Below are 26,018 nucleotides of genomic sequence, written 5' to 3'. Positions count from 1 at the left end.
CCTCAGATTTATTTATTTTCCCTTTTGTTCTTGAACTATTTGCCTATCGTTACAACACTGTATATAGCAATAATATGACATTTGAAATGTCTCTATTCTTTTGGAATTTTTGTCAATCAATCAAATGTATTTCATAAAGCCCTTTTTACATCAGCCGATGTCACAAAGTGCTATACAGAAACCCAGCCTAAAACTCCAAACAACAAGCAATGCAGGTGTAGAAGCACGGTGAATAGGAAAAACTCCCTGGAAAGGCAGGAACCTAAGAAGAAACCTAGAGAGGAACCAGGCTCTGAGGGGTGGCCAGTCCTCTTCTGGCTGTGCCGGGTGGAGATTATAACAGTACATGGCCAAGATGTTCAAACGTTCATAGATGACCAGCAGGGTCAAATAATAATAATCACAGTGGTTGTAGAGGGTATAACAGATCAGCACCTCAGGAGTAAATGTCAGTTGGCTTTTCATAGCCGATCATTCAGAGTTAGAGACAGCAGGTGCGGTAGAGAGCGAGAGAGTCAAAAACAGCAGGTCCGGTACAAGATAGCACGTCCGGTGAACAGGTCAGGGTTCCATAGCCGCAGGCACAACAGTTGAAACTGAGGCAGCAGCACGACCAGGTGGACTGGGGACAACAAGGATTCATCAGGCCAGGTAGTCCTGACGCATGGTCCTCGGGCTCAGGTCCACCGAGAGAAAGAAAAAGAGAATGAAAGAGAGAAAGAGAGAAAGCGAGAAAGAAAGAGAGACAGAAATAGAGAGAGCATACTTAAATTCACAAGACACAGGATAAGACAGGAGAAATACTCCAGATATAACAGACTGACACTAGCCCCCCGACACATAAACTATTGCAGCATAATTACTGGAGGCTGAGAAATGAAGGGTCGGGAGACACTGTTGCCCCGTCTGACTATACCCTCGGACACGACCAACCAGGCAGGATATAACCCCACCCACTTTGCCAAGGCACAGCCCCCACACCACTAGATGGATATCTTCAACCACCAACTTACTACCCTGAGACAAGGCAGAGTATAGCCCACAAAGATTTCCCCCACGGCACGAACCCGATGGGGGCACCAACCCGAACAGGAAGATCACTCCAAAGACTCAACCCACTCAAGTGACGCACCCCTCCTAGAGATGGCATGGAAGAGCACCAGTGACTCAGCCCCCATAATAGGGTTAGAGGCAGAGAATCCCAGTGGAGAGAGAGGAACTGGCCATGCAGAGACAGCAAGGATGGTTCGTCGCTCCAGTGCCTTTCCGTTCACCTTCACACCCCTGGGTCAGACTACACTCAATTATAGGACCTACTGAAGAGATGAGTCTTCAATAAAGACTTAAAGGTTGAGACTGAGTCTGCGACTCTGACATGAGTAGGCAGACCATTCCATAAAAATGGAGCTCTATAGGAGAAAGACCTGCCTCCAGCTGTTTGCTTAGAAATTCTAGGGACAGTAAGGAGGCCTGCGTCTTGTGACCGTAGTGTATGTCTAGGTATGTACAGCAGGACCAAATTGGAAAGATAGATAGGAGCAAGCCCATGTAATGCTTTGTAGGTTAGCAGTAAAACCTTGAAATCAGCCCTAGCCTTAACAGGAAGCCAGTGTAGAGGCTAGCACTGGAGTAATATGATGAAATTTTGGGGTTCTAGTCAAGATTCTAGCAGCCGTGTTTAGCACGAACTGAAGTTTATTTAATACATTTTTCTGCATCATTTTTTGACAGAAAGTTTCAGATTTTTGCAATGTTACGTAGATGGAAAAAAGCTGTCCTTGAAACAGTCTTGATATGTTCATCAAAAGAGAGATCAGGGTCCAGAGTAACGCCGAGGTCCTTTACAGTTTTATTTGAGACGACTGTACAACCATCAAGATAAATTGTCAGATCCAACAGAAGATCTCTTTGTATCTTGGGACCTAGAACAAGTATCTCTGTTTTGTCCGAGTTTAAACGTTTTTTTTTTATAAGGGTAAGGTGACTAGGCATCAGGATATATGATAAACAGAGTAGCAGCAGGGTATATGATGAGTGTACAGTATGTGAGTGGGTGTGTGTAGTGTCAATATATATGTATGTTTATCAGAATATGTGTCTGAGCAAATGATGGAGTGAGTGTTTGTATGTGTGTGTGTTGGAGTATTAGTGTGCATAGTGTGTAGGACCCTGTGCGTGTGCATAGAGACAGTGCTAAAATAAGAATAAAAACAAAGATCAACTCAGATAGTCTGTGTAGGCATTTTATGTATTTAGTTAGCTATTTAGCAGTCTTATAGCATGGAGATAGAAGGTGTTCAGGAGCTTGTTGGTGTCAGACTTAAGGCACCGGTACCGCTTTCCCTTGCGGAGGCAGAGAGAACAGTCTATGGCTTGAGTGGTTGGAGTCTAACGATTTTCCAGGCCTTCCTTTCACACCGCATGACATAGAGTTCCAGGATGGCAGGGAGCTCGGCCCCAGTGATGTACTGAGCTGTCAACACCACCCTCTGTAGCGCCGTGCAGTCGATGGCAGTGCTACTTGGGTGAACAGGGAGTACAGGAGGGGACTTAGCACACACGCCTGTGGGGCACCCATGTTGAGGGTCAGCGGGGTGGAGGTGATGTTGCCTACCCTCAACACCTGGGGCCCATCAGGAAGTCCAAGATCCAGTTGCAGAGGGAGGTGTTCAGTCCCAGGGTCGTAAGCTTGGTGATGAGCTTGGAGGGGCCAATGGTGTCGAGTACTGGCTGTTGTCAATGAACAGCATTCTCACATAGGTATTCCTCTTATCTAGATGAGTGAGGGTAGTGTCGAGTGCAATTGAGATTGCGCCGTCTATGGATCTGTTGGGGCGGTATGCAAATTGGAGTGGGTCTAGGGTTTCTGGGATGATGGAGTTGATGTGTGCCATAACCAGCCTCTCAATGCACTTCATGATTACAGATGTGAGCGCTACAAGGCGGTAGTCATTGTGGCATGAAGCCTTATAGTTCTTGGGAACAAGAATTATGGTGGTCATCTTAAAACATGTGGGGATTACAGACTGGGAGAAGGGGAGGTTGACAATTACAGTGAATATACCTGCCACCTGTTCTGCGCATGCTCTGAGAAAGCACCCTTGAATACCATAAGGACCCGTGATCTGATTTGATGAATGGCGGACGAGAGTAGGCAGTTTACAACGGTAGCCAGCTTGCCATACACTGGTCCGGTAGACAGTGTCCTACGCCCCACCTGGCGGGCACTGTTTTCCCGCAGTTCTGTTAACGATGGCAGGTGTTCGGCAGGCGGGAGAAAGGGACACTGTGTGCTAGCTTAGCAAGCTAGTCCTAACACGATGTACTAACTAGCTAGATAGCTCGCTAGTTAGCGACACCATGTGCTAGTTAGCTTGCACACTGTGTCGTCCCGCCTTCTGTGTACCGGTGTGTGAACGCTGCGTGTAACACATCCGGTGTCAGGATAAATAAAAGGCAAGGTCTGCTAACTTTCTTTAATTATGTTTCATTACCGCAAACAATGAATGGCAAATGCAATTTTCGTATATATGGTTTCGCTGTATCACCGCGCAGGGTAAAAAGGGAACTGGCAGGAAGTACGTAAACAGCTGTTCTTATACCGTGATGACGTAGTTCCAACGCGTCTGTTGGCCTATCACAGTAGAGGCTGGGCGCGGTTTAGACTTTGCCCCGCCTTTGCTGGCCCTCGGACTTGTCCAAGCCCCTTGGCGCTGTCCTTTGTCCACATCTGGTTGCTGGGTAGATTAGCTCCATCTTGTGTCTCCCCTTGATTCTTCACTCACACAATTCCTAATATGGTACTGAACAGTCTCCCAACCACCCTCGTTGGCCTAGAGTGATGCACCCCTCCCCTCTCCAGACTGACCACAGCTTTTATGGCCTGTGTTGGTCAGTCCTTACACACCTACCCATCTGTATTGTTTGTGTGTGTGTGTAACAAAACAATATTAATCTTCAAACAATATGCTAACAGGCTATAGTGCATAAACATAAATCCTAACAGGTGTCATCCTTAGGACTACACGGCTAAACTGCAGTGCTAGCTAGCGGGAGGCAGGGATGACAGGTAGGTGGGTGAAAAAACTCAGATAATACTTTTTATTTCCCTTTTGACCCACATTCCAAAGTGTAACACAAGCGGGAAGGGGGGGGGGGGGGTGATTCATGCAGGAACCAATGGGGTGCTCTTGGGGGGGGGGGGGGGGGGGGGGGATTCAGGTACGCCACGAATTGTGGGCTGCAGTTGCACACTACTGCCTCGCTTCGCCTCTTCTCTGCGTTGATGTATGTTGATTTACCAACCGGAAGCGCTAGCCGGAAGTTGCTCCCGTATTCGTGACGTGTTCTTGTAACTACTATTTGCAGTTGCTGCTGACATCAAATTCCATACTCAAATGCGGCGAGAGTTTGCTGATAAATTATAGCCACATTCAGTACCATAGGAAAGGGATCGTGATACGACCTACAAAAATGACAACCATGTTCGCAGACACTATTCTTATTGTTTTCATCTCTGTTTGCACAGCTCTGTTAGCTGAGGGTAAGTAACTACAGTAGCTAGCTAACGTTAATTTTAGCTAAGCTATCTGGCTGACTTTAGCTAGCTACCTGATACTGACTTTCTAATTTTGGCTAGCAACCTTCAAACATATTGGTGATGTATTTTATTTGGTAAACGCTGAGTGCGGTAGATGTTTTGTCATTTGGAAACCTGTTTAATCCGGGGCATGAGTAGCACGACGCCTCTTAGCTTTGGGACACAACATTGGGAGTCTGTCTTCGAGGCTACAGCGATCAGATCCAAGCATTGCGAGCTCTCGGCCAGGTCACTGGGTATCTGTAAACGACTTTGTGACAACGCCTGATGTTAAAAGGACTTTATGAAATATATGTGATTGATTGATGGTCACCATTGGTGTACTAATGATAATAACCGCATACTTGTTATTTGTAGTTAATGACAGTAGCTAATGTTTCATCAGGAGATGATTGGGGCATCATCTAATACACATGCATGATTTTCTATGCACATTCATTGATATGTTGATGTATTGATTGCTCTAAATGTAGTATTTGCCTAATCTTTATAAACATCTCCATCCTAAGGAATTACATGGGTGTTGGTGTATCGTACTGCAAAGTACAAGAGTCTGAAGGCAGAGGTGGAAAAGCAAAGCAAGAAATGTGAGTGTCTTTAAATATATTTTCATTGCTTTTCACAATTTACACTCAGACGACATTGTTCAGTTCTTGGATCAAATTTTATTTGTCACATGCGCCGAATACAACAGGTGTAGTAGAACTTACAACAGTTGTAGACCTTCAACACCATAGTACCCTCAAAGCTCACCACTAAGCTAGTGTAACGGATGTGAAATGGCTAGCTAGTTAGCGGGTGCGCGCTAGTAGCATTTCAATCAGTTACGTCACTTGCTCTGAGACTTAAGTAGTGTTGCCCCTTGCTTTGCAAGGGCCGTGGCCTTTGTGGAGCGATGGGTAACGATGCTTCGTGGGCGACCGTCGTTGATGTGTGCAGATGGTCCCTGGTTCGCGCCCGTGTCGGGGCGAGGGGACGGTTTAAAGTTATACTGTTACACTAAGGATCCTGGGACTAAACACCTCCCTCTGCAACTGGATCCTGGACTTCCTGGCGGGCTGCCCCCAGGTGGTGAGGGTAGGTAACAATACATCTGCCATGCTGATCCTCAACACTGGAGCTCCCCAGGGGTGCGTGCCCATGACTGCATGGCGACTCCAACGCCATCATTAAGTTTGCAGACGACACAACAGTGGTAGGCCTGATCACCGACAACGACGAGACAGCCTATAGGGAGGAGGTCAGAGACCTGGCCGGGTGGTGCGAGAGTAACAACCTATCCCTCAACGTAACCAAGACTAAGGAGATGATTGTGGACTACAGGAAAAAGAGGACCGAGCACGCCCCCATTCTCATCGACGGGGCTATAGTGGAGATTGTTGGGAGCTTCAAGTTCCTTGGTGTCCACATCAACAACAAACTAGAATGGTCCAAACACACCAAGACAGTCGTGAAGAGGGCACAACAAAGCCTATTCCCCCTGAGGAAACGAAAAAGATTTGGCATGGGTCCTGAGATCCTCAAGGTTCTACAGCTGCAACATCGAGAGCATCCTGACTGGTTGCAGCACTGTCTGGTACGCCAATTGCTAGGCCTCTGACCGCGAGGCACTACAGAACTGCCAAAGGGGGAGGAGTTGCAATCTACTGCAGAGAGAGCCTGCAAAGTTCTCTCATACTTTCCAGGTCTTTGCCCAAACAGTTCGAACTTCTAATTTTAAAAATTAATCTCTCCAGAAATAAGTCTCTCACTGTTGCCGCCTGCTACCGACCCCCCTCAGCTCCCAGCTGTGCCCTGGACACCATCTGTGAATTGATCGCTCCCCATCTAGCTTCAGAGTTTGCTCTGTTAGGTGACCTAAACTGGGATATGCTTAACACCCCGGCAGTCCTACAATCTAAGCTTGATGCCCTCAATCTCACACAAATCATCAAGGAACCCACCAGGTACAACCCTAAATCCGTAAACATGGGCACCCTAATAGACATTATCCTGACCAACTTGCCCTCCAAATACACCTCTGCTGTCTTCAATCAATATCTCAGCGATCACTGCCTCATTGCCTGTATCCGCCACGGGTCCGCGGTCAAACGACCACCCCTCATCACTGTCAAACGCTCCCTAAAACACTTCTGCGAGCAGGCCTTTCTAATCGACCTGGCCCGGGTACCCTGGAAGGATATTGACCTCATCCCGTCAGTTGAGGATGCCTGGTCATTCTTTAAAAGTTACTTCCTCACCATATTAGACAAGCATGCTCCGTTCAAAAAATGCAGAACCAAGAACAGATATAGCCCTTGGTTCACTCCAGACCTGACTGCCCTCGACCAGCACAAAAACATCCTGTGGCGAACTGCAATAGCATCGAAGAGCCCCCGCGATATGCAACTGTTCAGGGAAGTCAGGAACCAATACACGCAGTCAGTCAGGAAAGCAAAGGCCAGCTTTTTCAAGCAGAAATTTGCATCCTGTAGCTCTAACTCCAAAAAGTTCTGGGATACTGTAAAGTCCATGGAAAACAAGAGCACCTCCTCCCAGCTGCCCACTTCACTGAGGCTAGGTAACACGGTCACCACTGATAAGTCCGTGATAATCGAAAACTTCAACAAACATTTCTCAATGGCTGGCCATGCCTTCCTCCTGGCGACTCCAACCTTGGCCAACAGCCCCCCCCCCCCCCCCCCCGCTGCTACTCGCCCAAGCCTCCCCAGCTTCTCCTTTACCCATATCCAGATAGCAGATGTTCTGGAAAACCTGGACCCATACAAATCAGCTGGGCTTGACAATCTGGACCCCCTATTTCTGAAACTGTCCGCCGCCATTGTCGCACCCCCTATTACCAGCCTGTTCAACCTCTCCTTCGTATCATCTGAGATCCCCAAGGATTGGAAAGCTGCCGCGGTCATCCCCCTCTTCAAAGGGGGAGACACCCTGGACCCAAACTGTTACAGACCTATATCCATCCTGCCCTGCCTATCTAAGGTCTTCGAAAGCCAAGTCAACAAACAGATCACTGACCATCTCGAATCCCACCGTACCTTCTCCGCTGTGCAATCCGGTTTCCGAGCCGGTCACGGGTGCACCTCAGCCACGCTCAAGGTACTAAACGATGTCATAACCGCCATCGATAAAAGACATAACTGTGCAGCCGTCTTCATCGACCTGGCCAAGGCTTTCGACTCTGTCAATCACCATATTCTTATCGGCAGACTCAGTAGCCTCGGTTTTTCTAATGACTGCCTTGCCTGGTTCACCAACTACTTTGCAGACAGAGTTCAGTGTGTCAAATCGGAGGGCATGTTGTCCGGTCCTCTGGCAGTCTCTATGGGGGTACCACAGGGTTCAATTCTCGGGCCGACTCTTTTCTCTGTATACATCAATGATGTTGCTCTTGCTGCGGGCGATTCCCTGATCCACCTCTACGCAGACGACACCATTCTGTATACTTCCGGCCCTTCCTTGGACACTGTGCTATCTAACCTCCAAACGAGCTTCAATGCCATACAACACTCCTTCCGTGGCCTCCAACTGCTCTTAAACGCTAGTAAAACCAAATGCATGCTTTTCAACCGTTCGCTGCCTGCACCCGCACGCCCGACTAGCATCACCACCCTGGACGGTTCCGACCTAGAATATGTGGACATCTATAAGTACCTAGGTGTCTGGCTAGACTGCAAACTCTCCTTCCAGACTCATATCAAACATCTCCAATCCAAAATCAAATCTAGAGTCGGCTTTCTATTCCGCAACAAAGCCTCCTTCACTCACGCCGCCAAACTTACCCTAGTAAAACTGACTATCCTACCGATCCTCGACTTCGGCGATGTCATCTACAAAATAGCTTCCAATACTCTACTCAGCAAACTGGATGCAGTTTATCACAGTGCCATCCGTTTTGTTACTAAAGCACCTTATACGACCCACCACTGCGACCTGTATGCCCTAGTCGGCTGGCCCTCGCTACATGTCCGTCGTCAGACCCACTGGCTCCAGGTCATCTACAAGGCTATGCTAGGTAAAGTGCCGCCTTATCTCAGTTCACTGGTCACGATGGCTACACCCACCCGTAGCACGCGCTCCAGCAGGTGTATCTCACTGATCATCCCTAAAGCCAAAACCTCATTTGGACGCCTTTCCTTCCAGTTCTCTGCTGCCTGCGACTGGAACGAATTGCAAAAATCTCTGAAGTTGGAGACTTTTATCTCCCTCAACAACTTTAAAAATCTGCTATCCGATCGTTGCAGTTGTACATAGTCCATCTGTAAACTACCCACCCAATTTACCTACCTCACCCCCCATACTGCTTTTATTTATTTACTTTTCTGCTCTTTTGCACACCAGTATCTCTTCTTGCACATGATCATCTGATGATTTATCACTCCAGTGTTAATCTGCTAAATTGTAATTATTCGATTTATTGCCTACCTCATGCCTTTTGCACACATTGTATATAGATTCTCTCTTTTTTCTACCATGTTATTGACTTGTTTATTGTTTACTCCATGTGTAACTCTGTGTTGTTGTCTGTTCACACTGCTATGCTTTATCTTGGCCAGGTCGCAGTTGCAAATGAGAACTTGTTCTGAACTAGCCTACCTGGTTAAATAAAGGTGAAATAAATAAAATAAAAAATAAACAGAGGGTAGTGCGTACGGCCCAGTACATCACTGGGGCTAAGCTGCCTGCCATCCAGGACCTCTACACCAGGTGGTGTCAGAGGAAGGCCCTAAAAATTGTCAAAGACCCCAGCCACCCCAGTCATTGACTGTTCTCTCTACTACCGCATGGCAAGCACTACCGGAGTGCCACATCTAGGACAAAAGGGCTTCTCTCTTTTTACTGTTTTATTTCTTTATCTACCTATTGTTCATCTAATACCTTTTTTGCACACTTGGTTAGAGCCTGAAAGGAAGCATTTCACTGTAAGGTCTACACCTGTTGTATTTGGCGCACGTGACAAATACACTTTGATTTGATACAGTGAAATGCTTACTTACAAGCCCTTAACCGGGGGCGGGGGGGATAGTTTGGGTAGCCATTCGATTAGCTGTTCAGGAGTCTTATGGCAACCCGTCAGGATGCTCTCGATGGTGCAGCTGTAAAACCTTTTGAGGATCTCAGGACCCATGCCAAATATTTTCAGTCTCCTGAGGGGGGAATAGGTTTTGTCATGCCCTCTAAACGACTGTCTTAGTGTGCTTGGGCCATGTTCGTTTGTTGGTGATGTGGACGCCAAGGAACTTGATTCTTTCAACCTGCTCCACTACAGCCCTGCCGATGAGAATGGGGGTGTGCTCGGTCCTCCTTTTCCTGTAGTCCACAATCATCTCCTTAGTCTTGATCACGTTGAGGGAGAGTTTGTTGTCCTTGCACCACACGGTCAGGTCTCTGACCTCCCTATAGGCTGTCCCTATCGTTGTCGGTGATCAGGCCTACCACTGTTGTCATCAGTAAACTTAATGATGGTGTTGGAGTTGTGCCTGGCTGTGCAGTCATGAGTGAACAGGGAGTACAGGAGGGGACTGAGCACGCACCTCTGAGGGGCCCCCGTGTTGAGGATTAGCATGGCGGATGTGTTGTTACCTACCCTTACCGTTGTTGTTTTCAAGGGTGACAGCTCTGTAGTGAAAACAGTTTTGTAATAAATATTTGAATATTTCAGTGGAGAAGAAGAAGGAAACCATTACAGAATCTGCAGGACGTCAACAGAAGAAAAAGATTGGTAAGAAAGAAGAGTCATATGTTTATACAGTATGTATTTGGACGAAAGCTTTCCTGGACCATAGCTATCGTCTCATCATAAATTTGACAAGACTATTATGATAATAGATATGGCGGTTGGTGTATATAAAAGAACATTTGGTCCCCATACACAATGTTTTAATTTTAACTTCACAGAGAGACAAGAGGAGAAACTGAAGAACAACAACAGAGATCTATCCATGGTGAGAGAAATGTATTTTGTCATACAAATTAAGCAAGCCAACGCCCTGTGTATTCCTTCCTCATTTCCTATCTAGCTTCAGTGATGAAGGGGTGACCACATTTCATCTGACTGTCCTCCCGTCTTGTGTTACAGGTACGAATGAAGTCCATGTTCGCCATTGGCTTCTGTTTCACAGCATTGATGGGAATGTTCAACTCCATGTGAGTGTACAGACAATGGCAAATGTTATCTGTTAGATCTAGTGGCACGGGTGGATACTCTGTTATGATGAGTTTTTTTGTTAAGCAATCGCTCTCAGCTCAAAGTTAGTCATTCAATGCACCTCCTTACCCACTGTGTGCTAATATCATTGACTTGTTTTAGCTTTGATGGAAGGGTGGTGGCCAAACTGCCATTCGTCCCACTGTCCTACATTCAGGGCCTTTCCCATCGCAACCTTTTGGGCGAGGACTTCACTGACTGCTCCTTCATCTTCCTGTACATTCTCTGCACCATGTCCATCAGACAGGTAACTCAACTGACACTATCTTACCACCTGTCATGGGTTGCAATATATTGACAAGAGTAGCAAATACTGGGCTAACAAAAAGATTAAGGACATACATTTATGGATTTGAAGTTGAAGGTTTCCACAGACCCAATCTCTTAAAATATGATTCCACATTCAACAGCTTACGGTTCATAACTTTTCAGAACTGGGACTTCTCATACATATTCTTGGTTTCTGTCTACTTGCTATGTAAATATTGTTTCTATCCATCCACAGAACATCCAGAAGATGCTGGGTCTGGCCCCCTCCAGAGCTGCCACCAAGCAGGCTGGAGGTTTCTTGGGACCCCCTCCCCAGGCAGCTAAGTTCTCCTAAGAACCAAGCACATGGGTGGCGTTCCAGGCTGAATACATTACATTACAGTCCAATGGTTGTGTACCATGTCATCGAGTGTGCAGCCGAGCATCAGATCCTATATCATGTGATGTGATTTTTGCAATGTAGTCTGCTTAGAACGCGTCTTCAGTCCTATTTCTACACTGTGACTGTCTTGCCACAGAGAGAAGGGAGAGGACAGCCCCCTCATCTGTACAGAGAATGACATTGCTGTCACAAAGATGGATGGGACGACTCTTTGTATACATTGAATACCATCAGCAGCTACTGTATCATTCATTACCTGTACCCATTATTTAATTGAAGTTTGTAGTGTACCTGGTTTGACCCATTTTCCTTATTTTGATGCTTTAAGTTTTAGTTTGATTAGTTTGACATAAAAGTAGCTATGATTGTGAGTGCTAATGATTTACAAAATTTTACAAAAGTGTGAGATATATTCTGTTTATATTCAGATAAACATTGTGATAAGATGCTAAACAAAAATCGTATGAGATTGGAATAAATTAAGCAGAACTGGGAGTGGATTGGCTGTTTGGTTCATCAGTACATTATGTGATTGCCTGGCTCTGTAGTATTTCATTTCTTACTTATTGAATAAATGTTTTATCACATTTTAGCCTGTTTGATGCTGTTTTCTTTTCTTTCTTTGCAATTGTGTATGATCTATGGCTGCTACCACAGAATATCATAAGTAAAACAAGTATTCATGACTTTGGTGGTTCCTATCTTAGAAAGCCATAAGTGGGTTAATGAGTCGGCAGAAAATTGTTACTCGAAAGTCTACACTATTGGAGCTGGGCTGGGACCAACAACACACAGATAGAGAGGACTGCTAAATTAATTGGCAGGGTCATTCCTAAGATACAGTGCCTTTTTTGTCTCCAGGAATGATCCGTTCTTATTTAGTGTAAAATGTAGATTCCAAAACGCTTTAAATTTAAGGTCAGGTGTCTACTTTAACACAAAAATATGGATCCTGAAAGGGAATTGTATTCATGTTATTACACTTTTTTTGTCAGTGGATATCGGTGTTTTTGCCATGTCCCTAGGTGATATTTATCAACTTCTACAAGAAATATAAGCCGTATAATAATAAAATACTGTATACCAAAGCTTTAACTATTTTATAGTCCTAGTTAAAGTATTTTTCATCAATGTTTTTTTTCATGATTATTTTATTTTATTTAAAATATTCTGTGTGTCTCTGATATCACTTTCCAGTCTGTTAGTTTGTTGTAATTCTCCATTTAAGAAAACAACACCTTCCTATAATGACCCCACATTCAGGAAGTGTGGAAAAACTGGTGAAAAGCTACATAAATATAAACACTCAGTTATATCTATGTGTCCATGTTTCAGGTTGTTAGTCTGTATGTCCTACTCATCAATGTCCACCCTGTTAGGCTAAATTATAGAGAACATTTAAAATGTTAAAATATGTTTGATAGAGCAGTTAAATTCCTGTTCAAGTGTTCACCATTATGCTAGCTCAATCTTGCTCACTCACAGAGCTATCGCTAATTTAGGCTCAACATGTCCACCCAGTTAGGATTATGCACCCAAACCGTTTTTAAGTGCTTGAGCTTGACCAATAAGTTTTACTGAAAGTCAAACATGTCCCTTTTCTGATATACAGTACCAGTCAAAAGTTTGGCAACACATTCAAGGGTATTTCTTTATTTTTACTATTTTCAACATTTTCCACCCTTTGCCTTGATGAAAGCTTTGCACATTCTTGGCATTCTCTCAACCAGCTTCACCTGGAATGCTTTTCCAACAGTCTTGAAGGAGTTCCCACATATGCTGAGCACTTGTTGGTTGCTTTTCCTTCACTCTGCAGTCCAACTCATCCCAAACCATCTCGATTGGTTTGAGATCAGGTGATTGTGGAGGGCAGGTCATCTGATGCAGCACTCCATCACTCCCCTTCTTGGTCAAATAGCCCTTACATAGCCTGAAGGTGTGTTGGGTCATTGCTCTGTTGAAAAACAAATGATAGTCCCACTAAGCGCTGTTGGGTTCGGGGTGAAACTTTGAACATTGCTATACTAGAGACATTGTTATTCCCAGAAGCATAGCATATAAAGGTGTGAAAGAGACTGGTTTTTACATCACAAGTTAATGGTTATCTGTAGGAGACAGATGGCTGTGGAATGAGGGGAGACAGGTGGAGATCTTTGGATTAGGCCTCAATGGAGTTGAGGTCAGATCAGTTTCCCTTAAGGGAAAAACAATGGTTTTATTATCCTATCACTTCGTCTTCCTGTCAGACCATAAAAGATGTGAGGATTGGAGAGAAGGAGGAGTGTCTAAATTGGAGTATATATACTTGTGGTGGTGGAAACGTGATGTCTGAATGCAGCTGTATCAACCCTTTGGGAAGAATTACACTTGGTTAAGCTTCTCTAGTGTCCGTGAGTTATTTACTCTGAAAATTAGAACCTAACAGCGAAAACCAGATGGGATGGCGTATCGCTGCAGAATGCTGTGGTAGCCATCCTGGTTAGGTGTGCCTTGAATTCTAAATAAATCACTGACCAAGTCACCAGCAAAGCACCCCCACACCATCACATCTCCTCCTCCATGCTTCTCGGTGGGAACCACACATGCAAAGATCATCCGTTCACCTACACTGCGTCTCACAAAGACACGGTGGCTGGACCAAAAATCGCACATTTGGACTCATCAGACCAAAGGACAGATTTCCACCGGTCTAATGTCCATTACTCGTGTTTCTTGGCCCAAGCAAGTCTCTTCTTCTTATTGGTGTCCTTTAGTAGTGCTTTTTTCCCCCCAGCAATTCGACAATGAAGGCCTAATTCACCCAGTCTCCTCTGAACAGTTGATGTTGATGTGTCTGTTACTTGCAATTTCTGAGGCTGGTAACTAATGAACTTATCCTCTGTAGCAGAGGTAACTCTGGGTCTTCCTTTCCTGTGGTGGTCCTCATGAGACACAGTTTCATCATAGCGCTTGATGGTTTTCAAATCAAATCAAATGTATTTATATAGCCCTTCTTACATCAGCTGATATATCAAAGTGCTGTACAGAAACCCAGCCTAAAACCCCAAACAGCAACAAATGCAGGTGTAGAAGCACAGTGGCTAGGAAAAACTACCTAGAAAGGCCAAAACCTAGGAAGAAACCTAGAGAGGAACCAGGCTATGAGGGGTGGCCAGTCCTCTTCTGGCTGTGCCGGGTGGAGATTATAACAGAACATGGCCAAGATGTTCAAATGTTCATAAATGACCCGCGTGGTCAAATAATAATAATCACAGTAGTTGTCGAGGGTGCAACAAGTCAGCACCTCAGGAGTAAATGTCAGTTGGCTTTTCTTAGCCGATCATTGAGAGTATCTCTACCGCACCTGCTGTCTCTAGAGAGTTGAAAACAGCAGGTCTGGGACAGGTAGCACGTCCGGTGAACAGGTCAGGGTTCCATAGCCGCAGGCAGAACAGTTGAAACTGGAGCAGCAGCACGGCCAGGTGGACTGGGGACAGCAAGGAGTCATCAGGCCAGGTAGTCCTGAGGCATGGTCCTAGGGCTCAGGTCCTCCGAGAGAGAGAAAGAAAGAAAGAGAGAAAGAAAGAAAGAGAGAAAGAGAGAATTAGAGAGAGCATACTTAAATTCACACAGGACACCGGATAAGACAGGAGAAATACTCCAGATATAACAGACTAACCCTAGCCCCCCGACACATAAACTACTGCAGCATAAATACTGGAGGCTGAGACAGGAGGGGTCAGGAGACACTGTGGCCCCATCCGATGATACCCCTGGACACAGCCAAAAAGTTGGATATAACCCCACCCACTTTGCCAAAGCACAGCCCCCACACCACTAGAGGGATATCTTCAACCACCAACTTACCATCCTGAGACAAGGCCGAGTATAGCCACAAAGATCTCCGCCACGGCACAACCCAAGGGGGGGCGCCAACCCAGACAGGAGGAACATGTCAGTGACTCAACCCACTCAAGTGACGCACCCCTCCTAGGGACGGCATGGAAGAGCACCAGTAGGCCAGTGACTCAGCCCCTGTAATAGGGTTAGATGCAGAGAATCCCAGTGGAGAAAGGGGAACAAGGGGAACCAGCGAGGCGGAGACAGCAAGGGTGGTTCGTTGCTCCAGTGCCTTTCCGTTCACCTTCATACTCTTGGGCCAGACGACACTCAATCATAGGACCTACTGAAGAGATGAGTCTTCAATAAAGACTTAAAGGTTGAGACCGAGTCTGCGACTCTGACATGGGTAGGCAGACCATTCCATAAAAATGGAGCTCTATAGGAGAAAGAGCTGCCTCCAGCTGTTTGCTTAGAAATTCTACGGACAGTTAAGAGGCCTGCGTCTTGTGACCGCAGCGTACGTGTAGGTATGTACGGCGGGAACAAATCGGAAAGATAAGTAGGAGCAAGCCCATGTAATGCTCTGTAGGTTAGCAGTAAAACCTTGAAACCAGAACTTGCCTTAACAGGAAGCCAGTGTAGAAAGGCTAGCACTGGAGTAATATGATCAAATTTTTTGGTTCTAGTCAAGATTCTAGCAGCCGTGTTTACCACTAACTGAAGTTTATTTAGTGCTTTATCTGGGTAGCCGGAAAGTAGAGCATTGCAGTAGTCTAACCTAGAAGTGACAAAAGCATGGCAAAATTTTTCAGCATCATTTTTGGACAGAAAATGTCTGATTTTTGCAATGTTACGTAGATGGAAAAAAGCTGTCCTTGAAACAGTCTTGATATGTTCGTCAAAAGAGAGATCAGGGTCCAGAGTAACGCAGAGGTCCTTCACAGTTTTATTTGAGACGACTGTACAACCATCAAGATTAATTGTCAGATTCAACAGAAGACCTCTTTGTTTCTTGGGACCTAGAACAAGCCTCTCTGTTTTGTCCGAGTTTAAAAGTAGAATGTTTGCAGCCATCCACTTCCTTACGTCTGAAACACAGGCTTCCAGTGAGGGCAATTTTGGGGCTTCACCATGTTTCATCGAAATGTACAGCTGTGTGTCATCCGCATAGCAGTGAAAGTTAACATTATGTTTTTCCGAATGACATCCCCAAGAGGTAAAATATATAGTGAAAACAATAGTGGTCCTAAAACGGAACCTTGAGGAACACAGACATTTACAGTTGATTTGTCAGAGGACAAACCATTCACAGAGACAAACTTATATCTTTCCGACAGATAAGATCTAAACCAGGCCAGAACTTGTCCGTGTAGACCAATTTGGGTTTCCAATCTCTCCAAAAGAATGTGGTGATCGATGGTATCAAAAGCAGCGCTAAGGTCTAAGAGCACGAGGACAGATGCAGAGCCTCGGTCTTACGCCATTAAAAGGTAATTTACCACCTTCCCAAGTACAGTTTCAGTTCTATGATGGGGTCTAAAACCAGACTGAAGCATTTTGTATACATTATTTGTCTTCAGGAAGGCAGTGAGTTGCTGTGCAACAGCCTTTTCAAAATCTTTTGAGAGGAATGGGAGATTCGATATAGGTCGGTAGTTTTTTATATTTTCTGGGTCAAGGTTTGGCTTTTTCAAGAGAGAATTTACTGTCACTTTTAGTGAGTTTGGTACACATCCGGTGGATAGAGAGCCATTTATTATGTTCAACATAGGAGGGCCAAGCACAGGAAGCAGCTCTTTCAGTAGTTTAGTTGGAATAGGGTCCAGTATGCAGCTTGAAGGTTTAGAGGCCATGATTATTTTCATCATTGTGTCAAGAGATATAGTACTGAAACACTTGAGTGTCTCCCTTGATCCTAGGTCCTGGCAGAGTTGTGCAGACTCAGGACAACTGAGCTTTGGAGGAATACTCAGATTTAAAGAGACGTCCGTCATTTGCTTTCTAATGATCATGATCTTTTCCTCAAAGAAGTTCATGAATTTATTACTCCTGAAGTGAAAGCCATCCTCTCTTGGGGAATGCTGCTTTTTAGCTAGCTTTGTGACAGTATCAAAAATAAATTTTGGATTGTTCTCAGTTTCCTCAATTAAGTTGGAAAAATAAGATATCGAGCAGCAGTGAGGGCTCTTCGATACTGCACGGTACTGTCTTTCCAAGCTAGTCGGAAGACTTCCAGTTTGGTGTGGCGCCATTTCAGTTCCAATTTTCTGGAAGCTTGCTTCAGAGCTCGGGTATTTTCTGTACACCAGGGAGCTAGTTTCTTATGACAAATGTTTTTAGTTTTTAGGGGTGCGACTGCATCAAGGGTATTGTGCAAGGTTAAATTGAGTTCCTCAGTTAGGTGGTTAACTGATTTTTGTCCTCTGACGTCCTTGGGTAGGCAGAGGGAGTCTGGAAGGGCATCAAGGAATCTTTGGGTTGTCTGAGAATTTATAGCACGACTTTTGATGATCCTTGGTTGGGGTCTGAGCAGATTATTTGTTGCGATTGCAAACGTAATAAAATGGTAGTCCGATAGTCCAGGATTATGAGGAAAAACATTAAGATCCACAACATTTATTCCATGGGACAAAACTATGTCCAGAGTATGACTGTGGCAGTGAGTAGGTCCAGAGACATGTTGGACAAAACCAACTGAGTCGATGATGGCTCCGAAAGCCGTTTGGAGTGGGTCTGTGGACTTTTCCATGTGAATATTAAAGTCACCAAAAATGTGAATATTATCTGCTATGACTACAAGGTCCGATAGGAATTCAGGAAACTCAGTGAGGAACGCTGTATATGGCCCAGGAGGTCTGTAAACAGTAGCTATAAAAAGCGATTGAGTAGGCTGCATAGATTTCATGACTAGAAGCTCAAAAGACAAAAACAACAACAACATTTTTTGTAAATTGAAATTTGCTATCGTAAATGTTAGCAACACCTCCGCCTTTGCGAGATGCACGGGGGATATGGTCACTAGTGTAACCAGGAGGTGAGGCCTCATTTAACACAGTAAATTCATCAGGCTAAAGCCATGTTTTAGTCAGGCCAATCACATCAAGATTATGATCAGTGATTAGTTCATTGAGTATTTTGAGATGTGAGGTATCACAATCTCTTTCAATAATGGCAAGAATGGAGGAGGTCTTTATTCCAGTGAGATTGCTAAGGCGAACACCGCCATGTTTAGTTTTGCCCAACCTAGGTCGAGGCACAGACACGGTCTCAATGGGGATAGCTGTGCTGACTACACTGACCTATTTAATTGTGGATCTAGGGGAGTTAGAGCCCTGTCTATGTTCGTAGATAAGATGAGAGCACCCCTCCAGCTAGGATGGAGTCCGTCACTCAACAGGCCAGGCTTGGTCCTGTTTGTGGGTGAGTCCCAGAAAGAGGGCCAATTATCTACAAATTCTATCTTTTGGGATGGGCAGAAAACAGTTTTCAACCAGCGATTCAGTTGTGAAACTCTGCTGTGGAGCTCATCACTCCCCTTAACTGGGAGGGGGCCAGAGACAATTACTCGATGCGACACATCTTTCTAGCTGGTTTACACGCTGAAGCTATGTTGCGCTTGGTGACCTCTGACTGTTTCATCCTAACATCGTTGGTGCCGACGTGGATAACAATATCCCTATACACTCTACAATCACCAGTTTTAGCTTTAGCCAGCACCATCTTCAGATTAGCCTTAACGTCGGTAGCCCCCTGGTAAACAGTGTATGATCGCTGGATGATTCATTTTAAGTCTAATACTGTGGGTAATGGAGTCGCCACTGACTAGAGTTTTCAATTTGTCAGAGCTAATGGTGGGAGGCTTCGGCATCTCAGACCCCGTAACGGGAGGAGTAGAGACCAGAGAAGGCTCGGCCTCTGTCTCCGACTCGCTGCTTAATGGGGAGAACCGGTTGAAAGTTTCTGTCGGCTGAATGAGCGACACCGGTTGAGCATTCCTACAGCATTTTCCTACAGCATTTCTCCAGAAGCCATGAGAAAGTTGTCCGGCTGCGGGGACCGTGCGAGGGGATTTATACTACTATCTGTACTTACTGGTGGCACAGACACTGTTTCATCCTTTCCTACACTGAAATTACCCTTGCCTAACGATTGCGTCTGAAGCTGGGCTTGCAGCACAGCTATCCTCTCCGTAAGGCGATTGTTCTCCTGTATATTATGAATACAGTGACTGCAATAAGAAGGCATCATGTAAATGTTATTACTTAGCTTCGGCTGGTGGAGGTCCTGACAAACCACATCCAGATAAAGTGTCCGGAGCGAAAAAGTTGAATGAAAAAAATAATAATAATTGAGTGAGGGAAAAACAAAAAATATAAAGGGTAATTAAAAAGTAAAAAACGTTACGTCGTCTGGTAGCACTTGAAGAAACGTTCAAAGTTCTTGAAATGTCCCGGATTGACTGACCTTCACGTCTTAAAGTAATGATGGACTGTTGTTTCTCTTTGCTTATTTGAACTGTTCTTGCCATAATATGGACTTGGTCTTTTACCAAATAGGGCTATCTTCTGTATACCACCCCTACCTTGTCACAACACAACTGACTGGCTTAAACTTATTAAGAAGGAAAGAAGTTCCACAAATACATTTTTAACAAGGCACACTTGTTAATTTAAATGCATTCCAGGTGACTACTTGTTTGAGAGAATGCCGAGAGTGTGCAAAGCTGTCATCAAGGCAAAGGGGGGCTACTTTGAAGAATCTCAAATAGAAAATGTTTTGATTTTTTTAGCACTTTTTTGGTTACTACATGATTCCATGTGTTATTTCATAGTTTTGATGTCTTCACTATTATTCTACAATGTAGAAAATAGTGAAAAATAAAGAAAAACCCTTGAATGAGTAGGTGTGTCCAAACCTTTGACTGGTACTGTATATATATTTTTTTTTTCAAAAATGTTGAGATCCAAATGGCACCCCATTGTAGGAATGACCCGGTTATTGACACTTGCGTCCTCATGACCTAAACTGTAATGTAAGGGTCCAACTCAATTGCCCATGTTTTAGAATAAACGTCGAAATACTTATTTCAAATGCTCAAGGATTCGGATGATAAAGACCATGTATATGTGAAAGGCAAGCTATCAGACACCCTGAAACTAATTCCGCCCATATCGTGTAATTGCTGAAGATTTGAACTGCGGTCATATTCATACAGTATTTCCACACTGGTTGGGTAGTGGCTACTATTTTACACATTCCCTGTTTACGAGGGGCGAAGTGCGTCTGTCTGTATGATACGACATCTGCTGACTTGCATCAATAAAACATCAAATCCAAAGCAGGGCGAACGCTTAGATTTACGGAACAGAAGACGGTAGGAACAGTCAAATTATTAAATAAGTGTGATTTTGAGTAAATATGCAGAATGATTTGGTTTAGCTCGCTTCCATGCTAGACCTGAAGCCTGCGTTTTTGCTGCGTTGTGAAAGGGGTCTATAATGTTGCTGGCTGTCTGGAGGACATTTTGTTCTGCAAATGCGCACGCATGCATGCTAACTAAATTAGTAAAAGTCTACATGCATGTAAATACATATTTAGCTAGTTAAATATTTTGCCCATGCGCTATTGTTTGCCTGAAACTGCCGAAACGCTTACATTTTAATATTGTTGCAGTCTGATCACTCCTATTTTATTTGTCCTACAGGTGATTCACACACAGTCGAACATGGCCCAGCTTCTAGAGTCTATGCCCAGTGCCTCCACTGGACAGGTCGTGGTGACAGACCACTTAAATTTCTGGGGTGGGTGCAGAGTTAAGCCCAAGGATGGAATTAACGCGGAGCCCGTCCACGAACCTGCAACTGGTTTGTAGCATACTACATACCCTATACCGTTTACTAAATCAAATGTTATTCGTCACATGCTTCGTAAACAACCGGCGTGGACTAACAGTGAAATGCTTTTACGTAGGCTTTCTGATTTAATAGAGCTGTAGGCCTGTATCTCCGATGCATTTAATATTTTTAGATCCATTATTGTGTTAATGTTGTAGTAAAAAGGTATCTCAGTGCACAGTTGACCAGACATAGATCTCCTCGTTATCCAGTATCTGGAATGTAAGTGTCAAGGTTCACTGACCTTTTTTATGTTGGTAAGTTTCCATTAGAGTATTATTACCTCACTATTTGGGGTCAGCAAGAGTTCACTAACCAATTTACAATATCCCCCCCAAGAATCCCATGGATTCTGTTTGCCAGTTAGATGTTTGTGAAGTGTTTATTTGTCTTTTTCATCTGGTGTCTGCAGGGCGTAAGCTGTGTGACATGTTTCCATGTGGGAAAGAGGAGGTGGACCAGGCCATCCAAAGTGCACATGCTGCCTACCTAAAGTGGAGCAAGATGGCAGGCATGGAGAGGGCCCGAGTTATGCTGGAGGCTGCTCGCATCATCAGGGTGAGACATGTCATGTGAGCAGAATGCTGCATAATGCTTGCATAACATTGCTGTTATATTCTAATTCTAAGCTCCTGAACAGAGAAATTATATTTCTTTTTAAATAATTTCAGACTTTTCATGAGTGCATTGCAGTCCATACATCTTTACAGTGTACAGCAGGGGTGTGGAGTTACATTTAATTAATCTGAGGCTTTTTTTGTCGAGTTAACTCTGTACCAAGGAGTCTTTGTAAGTGATTGCCGCTCCAATATTTCTATATTTCTTAGTTCTATTATTTTACTTTTAGATTAGTGTGTTTTTGTGAACTGTTAGATACTACTGCGCTGTTGAACATAGGAACACAAGCATTTCGCGACACCCGTAATAACATCTGCTAAATATGTGTGTGACCAATGACATTTTTGTTTGATTTGAGGACATAAATTGCTGGTTGGAACATTCTTGCTGTTACGCATCATCCCAAGTATTAGTGGTGAACTGAAGTTGCTTTAAAGGTTTCTGGGAACAGTGCCAGGAAAGTTTTGAAAATGTTACACAACATAATTGAACTTGTGGTTGAAAATGTGCAATCCTAGTTATTTATTAATTGCACAGGCATAGTACGCTGTAAACTCCAATGTGCCGTCTACTCAAAACCTTTGAGGAAACCTGTTGCACTTAATGAGTACAGTTACTTAAAGTTATTTTGTGGTCATTACTCAAACAGTTTTGAGTTGTATCAGCTTGAAACATTTTTGTAATACCCTTACTAAGCCACGCCTTCAATATATTTTCCAAAGCGCTCTTTGCCTTTTTGAGGAATTGTTGAGTTACCATCCATGACTGTATTTTATTGTAACAGAGACATAGTTGTTGAATTCGTTCATATTCAGTCCTGTGGGCTTCACCATGTGAATTCCTAGGTGAATATTATCGTTACCTGCCGCCCCCGTGGTTAGAGCGTTGGGCCAGTAACCAAAAGGTTGCTGGATCAAATCCTCGAGCTGACAGGGTAAAAATCCTGTCGTTCTGTCCCTGAACAAGACAGTTAACCCACTGTTCACCGGTAGGCCGTCATTGTAAATAGGAATTTGTTCTTAACTTCTCTGGGATATGTGGGACGCTAACGTCCCACTTGGCCAAAAGCCAGTAAAAATGCAGAGCGCCAAATTCAAATAAATTACTATAAAAATCAAACTTTCATGAAATCACACATGAAAGACACCAAATTTAAAGCTACACTTGTTGTGAATCCAGCCAACATGTCGGATTTCAAAAAGGATTTATGGCGAAAGCACACCTTGCGATTTAAGTTAGTTCAGTACATAGCCACAGAAAAACACAGCCATTTTTCCAGCCAAAGAGAGGAGTAACAAAAAGCAGAAATAGAGATAAAATGAATCACTAACCTTTGATCTTCATCAGATGACACTCATAGGACTTCATGTTACACAATACATGTATGTTTTGTTCGGTAAAGTTCATATTTATATCCAAAAATCTGAGTCTGTGGGACGCTACTGTCTCACTTGGCCAAAAGCCAGAGAAATTTGCAGAGCGCCAAATTAAAATAAATTACTATAAAAATCAAACTTTCATTAAATCACACATGAAAGATACCAAATTAAAGCTACACTGGTTGTGAATCCAGCCAACATGTCAGAATTCAAATAGACATTTCGGTGTAAGCAAACGATGCTATTATCTGAGTTAGCACCATAGTAAACAAAGAGAGAGAAGCATATTTCAACCCTGCAGGCGCGACACAAAACGCAGAAATAAAAATATAATTAATGCTTTACCTTTGACGAGCTTCTGTTGTTGGCGCTCCAATATGTCCCATAAACATCACAAATTGTCCTTTTGTTCGATGAATTCTGTCTATATATATCCAAAATGTCCATTTATTTGGCGCGTTTGATCCAGAAAAACACTGGTTCCAACTTGTGAAACGTGACTACAAAATATCTCAAAAGTTACCTTAAACTTTGCCAAAACATTTCAAACTACTTTTGTAATACAACTTTAGGTATTTTTTTACGTAAATAATCGATAAAATTGAAGACGGGATGATCTGTGTTCAATACAGGATTAAAACAAACTGTAACTAGCCTTCTGGTCATGTGCCTCTAACAAACAGGACACTTCGAGTGACCCTGGTTCAAGATGGCCGTACTTCTTCATTACACAAATGAAAAACCCTCAACCAATTTCTAAAGACTGTTGACATCCAGTGGAAGTGGTAGGAACTGCAAGAAGGTCAATTAGAAATCTGTATTCCCAATGAAAATCCATTGAAAAGAGTGACCTCAAAAAAAAACAATCTGAATGGTTTGTCCTCTGGGTTTCGCCTGCTAAATAAGTTCTGTTATACTCACAGACATGATTCAAACAGTTTTAGAAACGTCAGAGTGTTTTCTATCCAAATCTACTAATAATATGCATATCTTATCTTCTGGGGATGAGTAGCTGGCAGTTGAATTTGGGTATGCTTTTCATCCAAACGTGAAAATGCTGCCCTCTATCCTAGAGAAGTTTTAACCTGTCTAGGATCAGCGTGGCGCTAGCGGCACCCCCCCCCCCCCCCCCCCCCCACTGAAAAACCAGTGCCGCGAAATTCAAAAAAAATATATTTTTAAAATATTTAACTTTCACACATTAAAGTCCAATACAGCTAATGAAAGACACAGATCTTGTGAATCCAGTCAACATTTCCGATTTTTAAAATGTTTTACAGGGAAGACACAATATGTAAAGATGTACATCTATTACCTAAAAACACATTAGCATATTCCACCATCTTTTATTTGTCCACCAACACCAGTAGCCATCACCAATTCGGCTAAACTAAGATATTTATAGCCCCTAACCAACAAAAAAACTCATTAGATGACAGTCTGATAACATATTTATGGTATGGGATAGGTTTTGTTAGAAAAAAGTGCATATTTCAGGTAGATGGCATAGTTTACAATTGCACCCACCATCACAAATGGACTAGAATAATTACAATGAGCAACGTGTTTACCTAACTACTAATCATCAAACATTTCGTAAAAATACACAGCATACACGAATCGAAAGACACAGATCCTGTGAATACAGACAATATTTCAGATTTTCTAAGTGTCTTACAGCGAAAACACAATAAATCGTTATATTAGCTTAGCACATAGCAATTAGCAGCCCAGCATTGATTCTAGCCAAAGTGAGCGATAAAAGTCAACATCGCCAAAAGATATTAATTTTTTCACTAACCTTCTCAGAATTCTTCCGATGACACTCCTGTAACATCATATTACACATTCCATATAGAGTTTGATCGCAAATGTTTATATTTAGCCACCAAAATCATGGTTAGACAATGTGAAATGTAGACAAGCTGGTAAAGAAAATGTCCTTGCGCCACTTAGACAGTGATCTACTCTTATACATAAATACTCATAAACGTGACTAAAAAATATAGGGTGGACAGGGATTGATAGACAATTTAATTCTTAATACAATTGCGTTATTACATTTTTTAATTTATCCTTACTTTTCAATACAGTTTGCGCCTAGCGAAGCTACGTCATAAAACATGGCGTTCTAAGCCACTAAAATGTTTCGACAGAAACACGATTTATCATAATAAAAATGTCCTACCTTGAGCTGTTCTTCCATCAGTATCTTGGGCAAAGGATCCTTTCTTGGGAGAAATCGTCTTTTGGTGGAAAGCTGTCCTCTTGCCATGTGGAAATGTCAACTGCGTTCGGGATGAACTGAAAAGCGTGCCCAACTTTTCACATCGTTGCAAAAATAAATGTCCCAAAATCGCACTAAACAGATATAAATTGCTATAAAACGCTTTAAATTAACTACCTTATGATGTTTTTAACTCCTATAACGAGTGAAAAGATGACCGGAGAAATATAACAGGCTAAACTAACGCTTGGAACAGGTGCGCGCCGGGGTCCTCTAGGCTCATGACGCAGCTCCCAAAGAATGACTAGCTTCAGGTTTTTTTGATTTGTAGGGCCTGTGAACGCGCAATCGACACCGTTGGAATCGTCATCACGTAAAGGCATCCAGGGGAAGACGTAAGAAGTGTCCGTATAGTCATAGCAACGACAGTGCCCTTTTAAATGACTTCAGAAGAGTGGCCAACATTTCTCAAATCTGACTCCATGTCAGGGAAATTGCTGTAGAATGGGCTCTGTTCCACTTAGAGACAAAATTTCAACTCCTATAGAAACTATAGACTGTTTTCTATCCAATAATAATAATAATATGCATATTGTACGATCAAGGATTTTGTGGGAA

General features: G+C 43.5%; 2 protein-coding genes across 2 annotated transcripts in view; both read left to right on the top strand.

The window, feature by feature from the left end:
- The first annotated feature begins 4,299 nt into the window (after positions 1-4,299).
- tmco1 (transmembrane and coiled-coil domains 1) lies at positions 4,300-12,052 on the top strand. The gene is made up of 7 exons (XM_055861674.1): positions 4,300-4,543; positions 5,110-5,187; positions 10,263-10,322; positions 10,499-10,545; positions 10,680-10,747; positions 10,911-11,055; positions 11,314-12,052. Exons 1-7 carry the CDS (start codon positions 4,474-4,476, stop codon positions 11,410-11,412), a joined length of 567 nt encoding a protein of 188 aa, XP_055717649.1. The 5' UTR covers positions 4,300-4,473; the 3' UTR covers positions 11,413-12,052.
- An 8,287-nt stretch (positions 12,053-20,339) lies between these two features.
- Positions 20,340-26,018, top strand: part of aldh9a1a.1 (aldehyde dehydrogenase 9 family, member A1a, tandem duplicate 1) — a 32,403-nt gene continuing 26,724 nt past the window's right edge. Inside the window, exons 1-3 of the mRNA XM_055861673.1 lie at positions 20,340-20,656; positions 20,987-21,146; positions 21,589-21,734. Coding sequence (XP_055717648.1) covers positions 21,008-21,146; positions 21,589-21,734 — 285 coding nt within the window. The 5' untranslated portion in view covers positions 20,340-20,656; positions 20,987-21,007. The remainder of the gene's footprint in view (positions 20,657-20,986; positions 21,147-21,588; positions 21,735-26,018) is intronic.

The sequence above is a fragment of the Salvelinus fontinalis genome, chromosome 14, assembly GCF_029448725.1.
Source record: "Salvelinus fontinalis isolate EN_2023a chromosome 14, ASM2944872v1, whole genome shotgun sequence".
NCBI lineage: Eukaryota > Metazoa > Chordata > Actinopteri > Salmoniformes > Salmonidae > Salvelinus > Salvelinus fontinalis.
This window is presented reverse-complemented; position numbering and strand designations above follow the sequence as displayed.

What these genes read in the sequence shown, in the direction of transcription:
- tmco1 (XM_055861674.1), top strand. Translation starts at nt 4,474, where the DNA reads ATGACAACCATGTTCGCAGACACTATTCTTATTGTTTTCATCTCTGTT. An exon ending in GGAAAAGCAAAGCAAGAAAT is followed by an intron (nt 5,188 to 10,262) that starts GTGAGTGTCTTT and finishes TGAATATTTCAG; the next exon opens with TGGAGAAGAAGAAGGAAACC. An exon ending in TCAACAGAAGAAAAAGATTG is followed by an intron (nt 10,323 to 10,498) that starts GTAAGAAAGAAG and finishes TTAACTTCACAG; the next exon opens with AGAGACAAGAGGAGAAACTG.